The following is a 7379-nucleotide window of genomic DNA, read 5'->3' on the forward strand; positions in this document are numbered from 1 at the left end:
CTGAGATCAAAAGATGAAGCTTTTAATGCATTTAAACGGTATAAGGCTAAAGTCGAAAATCAACTTGAAAGACACATCAAAATTCTTCGCTCAGACAGAGGCGGAGAATATTTCAACCAAGAGTTTGACACATTTTGTGAAGAGAATGGAATCAAACATGATAGAACTTCACCATATACTCCCCAACAGAATGGTTTGGCCGAAAGAAAGAACCAAACCCTTTGTGAGATGGTCTACTGTATGTTGAACCAATCGGGTCAACCAAACAATCTGTAGGGGGAAGCACTATTGACTGCTTGCTATGTTCATAATAGGATCACTAGTCGTGTGATTCCTACAAGCCCTTATGAGTTGTGGAAAGGTAGAAAGCCTAACCTAGACTATTTGAAAGTGTGGGGGTGTGTTGCTTATTATCGGACTCCCGATCCTAAGCCAACCAAATTGGGAGCACGAGCTAATAAGAGTATATTTATTGGATATGCTCACAATAGTAAGGCTTACCGGTTATTATATATTGAATCAGGTGTTGTTGTGGAATCCAGAGATGTGGAATTCTTTGAGGACAAGTTTTATAGGGATGAAGAAAACTCCAGTCATAAAACACCTACAAGTACTTCTCGAGAAATACTCCTACCTCCTCCTATTATGGAGAAACCAAGGAGAAGTACTAGGGCTAGAATAGAGAAAAGTTTTGGAAATGATTTCTATTCTTATTTGGTCGAAGGAACGCAAAAGAAAGTGACAAGAGAGGTCATCTTTTCCATTAACTTGGATGATCATCCTAAGACCTTTACTGAAGCCATGACATCTCGAGATGCTCCTTTGTGGAAGGAAGCCATCAATGACGAAATGGACTCAATTATGGGTAATGGAACTTGGGAGTTATTTGATCTACCCAAGGGGAGGAGACCCATAGTATCCAAATGGATATTCAAGAGAAAATATCACCCCGATGGGTCCATATTCGCCTATAAAGCAAGATTAGTTGCTAAGGGCTATAGGCAGCGAGAAGGGATCGATTATTTTGATACCTATGCCCCAGTTGCTAGGATTAGTTTTATTAGAACTCTCATAGCAAAATCAGATTTGAAAGGATTGTACATTCATCAAATGGATGTGAAGACAGCCTTTCTGAATGGTTATCTCAAGGAGGAGATTTACTTGGAGCAACCTGAAGGTTTCGTGATACCTGGACAAGAAAACAAAGTATGTAGACTTGTTAAATCCTTGTACGTGTTAAAGGAAGCTCCCAAACAATGGAATGAGAGATTTGGCACCAATGTAACTACTTTTAGATTCCAACATAATAGTGCTGACTGGTGTATTTATTCTAAATGCTCTTCCGAATACACAATTGTTATATGTCTTTATGTTGATGATATGTTGATCATTGGAACTCACCTAAAAGGTATTATTGAGATTAAGAAATACCTATCCTCGAACTTTAAGATGAAATATCTTGGAGAAGTTGATACAATTCTTGGTATCAATGTGAAAAGGACAGGCGGTCAGATTTCTCTGAGTCAATCTCATTATATAGAGAAAATTCTGACAAAGTTTCAACATTTGAACATTAAGGAACTCAACACTCCTTTTGATTCAAGTGTGAAACTAAATGTGAATTCTGATCGAGCAGTGGCTCAACTAGAATATGCTAGTGCAGTTGGAAGCGTGATGTATTCTACTCACTGCACTCGACCTGACATTATATTCGCTGTAAGAAAAATGAGTCATTATACTGTTAATCTAGGGACAGAGCACTGGAAGGCAGTGGGTAGAGTATTGGGATACCTAAAAAGGATAGGTACTTTTGAGATGACGTATTCGTCATCTAACATAATACTTGAAGGTTATTCTGATGCTAGCTGGATAGATCACACCAGTGATTTAAAATCAACATGTGATTGGATTTATACTCTAGCTGGTGGTGCTATTTCTTGGGCGAGCAAGAAACAAACATGGATAGCTCATTCAACGATGGAAGTGAAGCTAATTGCCTTAGCAGCAGCGGGCAAAGAGGCAGAGTGGATTCAAGATCTACTTATGGATATCCGTTTGTGGGATATTCCAATGCATTCAAGACCCATGTACTGTTACAATGAGGCCACACTGTCTAAAGTATATAATGCGGTATATAATGGGAAGTCGAGACATGTAGGTTTGAGACACAATTTTGTGAGACAACTAATTGAAAGTGGTACCATTAAGTTTGTCTATGTCAAGACAAGTAGGAACTTGGTAGATCCATTTACCCTTCTGACGAGAGATTTGGTTACATCAACCACGAGAGTCATGGGTCTAAAACCACAATAGAATCGCTTAGTGATGGAAACCCAACTTGGTATCAGTGCTCCTAATTCTCAAGTTTAAAGGGTAACAACGAAGTCACTAACGATAGAAGGTACTATCATTAATGATAGATCCATGTGAGGTAGCATAGTACGTCGTTTCCGAGAACGAGGTTGAGTTACGACTCTTAACAAAGTTTTGGAGACATCTAAGCAACGGAGATGTTGTAAAACTTTGCCTATATGATCTAGAGGTGGTGTCGCCATAAGTGACGATTAGTGGTTTACCTTATAAAGGGTCATGAAAAGGGTTTATAGCGCATGGCCATATTAGCGCTTAGGAAGAACGCAAAGACGACTTGTGATGTGTGTGGGTAAACCGGAGAGGTCATTAAGATTTGTGGTTTAAACCTATAAGGATACCATGGAATCGGTATCTTCTCGTTTGTTCTTATTAAACTAGGGTTTAATCTTCGTGACACCTAAGTGACATCATCTGTCCGAGTGAAAGGAAACTTTCTAACTTGGTGGGGGATTGTTGGAACTTTATATATATATATATATATATATATATATATATATATATATATATATATATATATATATATATATATATATATATATATAAATATGAGTTGCAAGTTGCTAATTTCATTTGTATCCCAGATTGGTGGGAGGAAGAAACCTTTGTGGGTTTATAAGTTTATTCCCTTGATAGGCCATCAAAGGCTTTAGTGGATCAAAGGAATCAGCCAAGCCCACGCGCGCACCTAGCCTAGCCTAGCACTAGTCGACGCACTTTCCACTTTGCATGAAGCATCGGTCGCTGGGAGCTGAGGAACTTTTATTTTTGACGAGCTCGGGTCAAGACGGTTTGACCGATCCGGTCAAATGGTTGGGCGCCGTTGACTTTGTGGAGGACAAGTCGGAATATTCTTGAAGGCCCAGAAAACAGTTTGCTTGGAAAGCAAATCGTCGCCTTAGGGTTTCTAGGGGCCGGCCTATGAGGGCCCGTTTCATGCATTCTAGGGTTTCGATACCTATAAATACAGCTCCCTAGGAGCCGTATTAGACACTCACGAAAATTGAAGCTCTCCTCCTCTCTCTGTGATTTTCTCCCAGTTTCCGAGTATTCACTTTGTGTTTATCATTTTCCAGTGTTGTTGGAAAATCGATAGATCTGCATTAAATCCTGGGGTTTTACTCTGTTGCTTACAGCCAATAGAAGCGATGTAAAAACCTTTAAGGACAAGAGTCTGATCCGTGCAGTTATTCAAAATTCAAGATCAGCCGTCAACAGGTCGGTTTTACATTATTGTATTGCTTTTAGTTTCGTCCAATAACATGACACTCTCCTTCTACCTTTCTTATAATCAGATCTAATCGAGAAGGATTAATCTGGTTTCTGGACGAAACTTGGTAATCATATTAATAATAATTGGATCTATTATTCGCAACTAATCGACATATAATTTTCAATATTATTTATCGGTTTCCTTGCATGTCTATTGGTTTGATTTACAACACTTACTTGGTTTGACGAATCCATACTAAAAATTTAGTCTGAAATGCGGATAGATCATACTTCGGAATTGCAAATTCTGAAACACGTATTCCAGATTTTTTGTGTGGATAACCCATATATATACCGTTGGGCTACAATAAGCCGGTTTTTGGATTCGAAATGAACCATTCCGGACCAAATTGTTAGTTTTCAGAAGAAAAAAAAAAGATTATATTTAATAAGAAAAAAAACAAAAATAAAATGGTTAGATTACACAATTTTCCTAAAGTAAAAATACAACACTCAGGGGTGTTTGTTTTTCCTTTTAAATCTACTTTTTGACTTTTAACTTTTCCAAAAAGTTAGAAAAATCCAAAAGTCATTTGGTAAATGAAAAAGTTTTTAAAACCAACTTTTACCAAAACACAAAAACTAGCATTTGCAAAAGTCACACATCCGTCACTTTTTGTCTTTTTTGAACCTTTGAGGCCGGAAAAACAAAAAAGAATCTCAAACGCTTTTTAAGGGATAATGACTTAAAAGGGTAATATATTTTTTGATTTGTACACATTTAGTCACTGAGTTTTTTTTCCGTCCACATTTACCCCTTCAACTTGTTAAACTGTACACATTGAGTTATTATGACCGGTTACTCCAGGTTAGCCGAGAAAAATGACTTAATAGGGTAATATATTTCTTATTTTGTACACATTTAGTCCTTATTATTTTTGTACACATTTAATCCTTAATATTTTTTTTGTTTCAAAATAAGTCCTTTTTGTTTTTGTATTTATTCACCACTTATGAATGATTTCATTAGATTTTTCTCAGGACATCTTACGTGAGACAATCATTGATGAGGTGTTTGGGGCTGTTGATGCTTATGTCAATCACAATCTTGACTGCTTGGTTGCATAGGTCTTGTGGTTTGGCTTGGTCTTGTGTTCTGAACGTCGTAACTTCTTCATACAATATCATATTTTAATGATCTTTATATCCATGTGTTCATTTTTTTGAGTCTACTATAACTTTCATTAAAATTACTCCCGTTAAAATGTAATATATTTACTTACGATTTAATAAAAAACAAACATTCATACATGCATTCATAAAAAAATGTATGAGTATAAATATCGTTAGTAAAAATATATTACTTTTTAACGGGACTAATCTAAATGAAAGTTTAGTACACTAAATTACGAACGCATGGATATAAAGATCGTTAAAATTCGAGATCGTATGAAGAAGTTATGACGTTCAGAACACATGACCTAAGCCACCAAGTAGTAGGGATTACGATGGACATAAGCATCAAAAGCTTCAAACACTTCATTAATGATTGTCTCACATAAGATGTCGTGAGAAAAACCTTAAGAAATCATTCATAAATTGAATGAGTACAAAAACAAAAATGACTTATTTTGCAAAAAAAAAAAGTTAAGGACTAAATGTGTACAAAATTATTAAGGACTAAATGTGTACAAAGTGAGAAATATATTACCCTATTAAATCATTTTTACCGGTTAACCTGGAGTAACCGGTCATAATGACTGAATGTGTACAGTTTAACAAGTTGAAGGGGTAAATGTGGACGAAAAAAAACTCAGTGACCAAATTTATAAAAATTGAAAAATATATTACCCTTTAAGTCATTATCCCGCTTTTTAAAGAACATCTTTTGGAAAAAATCCCAAAGACCCCCTTAACTAGTTTGAGTTATTGATAATCCGGAATAGTCTTAATGTATCTACACACTTCCATCCACACAAACATATAGTGAGTAGCAAACATCACCAAGAACCCAACAATGGCGAAAGAAGAAGAGGTGATTCTACTTGATTTCTGGGCGAGCATGTTTGGGATGAGGGCCAGGATAGCACTTGCTGAAAAGGGTGTTTCATACGAATACAGAGAAGAAGATTTGAAGAACAAGAGCCAGCTTCTCTTGGAGATGAACCCGATTCACAAGAAAATTCCAGTTCTCATCCACAACGGTAAACCGATCTGCGAGTCTCGCATCATCGTTGAATATATCGATGAATTCTGGAACGATAAAGCCCCATTGTTTCCTTCTGATACTTATGGCAAAGCATGTGCGAGGTTTTGGACTGACTTTATTGATAAAAAGGTAACCTTTGACTTTTCTTGATTTTCGTTTGATTTATTTTTACGATCCTATTTACGGGGGTTTGATAATGGTTTATGGTTCAGATTTGGAATCTTGTTGATTCACCCTCCAAATTAATTGGAAATATTTTGATTTTGGTTGTCTCAAATCAGTTGAAAGTGTATTTTGAATAATTTCAAGCCAGATCTACATATTTCATCGTAGTTGCACAAAAGTTCTAGGAATATGTGGCGATTTGTAGTGATTCTTAAATCTTTTATTTATTACTTCCAGAAGTCAAACCTTGGTTTGTGGATATGCAGGTCTACCTAAATGGGAGAAATTTGCTGTTCAAAGCAGAAGGGGAAGAACATGAGGCATCCAAAAAAGAGTTCATCGATTCCCTTAAACTGATTGAAGGAGAGCTTGGAGAGAAGCCTTACTTCGGAGGTGAGAGTTTTGGGTACGTTGATGTGTCTTTGATCCCATTTTATACATGGTTTCATTCCTATGAAATCTATGGGAAATTGAACATAGAACAAAAGTGCCCAAAATTGATTGATTGGGTTAAAAGATGCATTCAGAACAAGGAGAGCGTGTCTAATGTTCTTCCTGAGTCGCTAAAGGTCCTTGGCTTTGTTCAACAGGCGAGGAAGAGATTGGGACTTGACGAGTAGAAGAACTTTGAGCTATTAAATTACCAATATGTTGTTGAACTAATTTGGCTTTCATGACAGAAAACACTTGGATGTGTTTGTCTGTATAAAACTCTAAATAAAAAAAGTTGTATTTTCAGATATATTCCTTGCTATCTTTACCTTTTGCTATGTTTGTCTTCTACATATTTGTACATACAGAAGCTGATGTTGGGGATTATAAAGTTCTACGTAGTCGAAAGGTTGGAACCATCAGAAATCTACTGAATATAAACTTGTATGTCAAGATATAAGCAATAACACATTTGGTAGCTATTAGAGGTTTAAGATACATAATATATAGAGAGAAGGGATATGGTGTTCAATTTGACATCCTTTCTATATGAAATGTTTTATGAAGTCTTAGTAATGTAGCTATGTTTTTTATGTTATTTTAATCCACTTAAACATATTTAAATGGAAATGTTTAATTGCATTTTTAGTAAACTATATTAATCAGTTTATATATATATATATATATATATATATATATATATATATATGTTTTCCAACTAAACATTTTTCTTTAAACTATGTTAATCATTACTTTAATATATATAAAAAAAATAGTTTTTTTTGCTTTTTTTAATTTTTAAGGAGCTGTTTTTATCGAAAAATGATTTTAAATATATCAAAATTCATAATTTTTTATTCTCTACAAAGAGACATTCATATTGATATAATTTTAAGATAAATTAAAATTTTTATTTTTTTATAGTTTCAGCTATCATTATTCATAAGTGAATAGAAATGCATCAGATTTTTTACTACAGTGCATTCGTTAT

General features: G+C 35.1%; 1 protein-coding gene across 1 annotated transcript; it reads left to right on the top strand.

The window, feature by feature from the left end:
• The first annotated feature begins 5470 nt into the window (after positions 1-5470).
• Positions 5471-6698, top strand: LOC145115743 (glutathione S-transferase U25-like). Its single transcript, XM_079052100.1, has 2 exons — positions 5471-5920; positions 6223-6698. Exons 1-2 carry the CDS (start codon positions 5600-5602, stop codon positions 6574-6576), a joined length of 675 nt encoding a protein of 224 aa, XP_078908226.1. The 5' UTR covers positions 5471-5599; the 3' UTR covers positions 6577-6698.
• The last annotated feature ends 681 nt before the right edge of the window (positions 6699-7379 follow it).

Source organism: Lactuca virosa, chromosome 5, assembly GCF_052849685.1.
Source record: "Lactuca virosa cultivar CGN04683 chromosome 5, Lactuca_virosa_CGN04683_v6, whole genome shotgun sequence".
NCBI classification, from domain to species: Eukaryota; Viridiplantae; Streptophyta; class Magnoliopsida; order Asterales; family Asteraceae; genus Lactuca; species Lactuca virosa.

Coding starts and splice junctions, on each gene's coding strand:
- LOC145115743 (XM_079052100.1), top strand. CDS start 5,600: ATGGCGAAAGAAGAAGAGGTGATTCTACTTGATTTCTGGGCGAGCATG. Junction 5,921..6,222: donor CTGACTTTATTGATAAAAAG/GTAACCTTTGAC, acceptor GTGGATATGCAG/GTCTACCTAAATGGGAGAAA.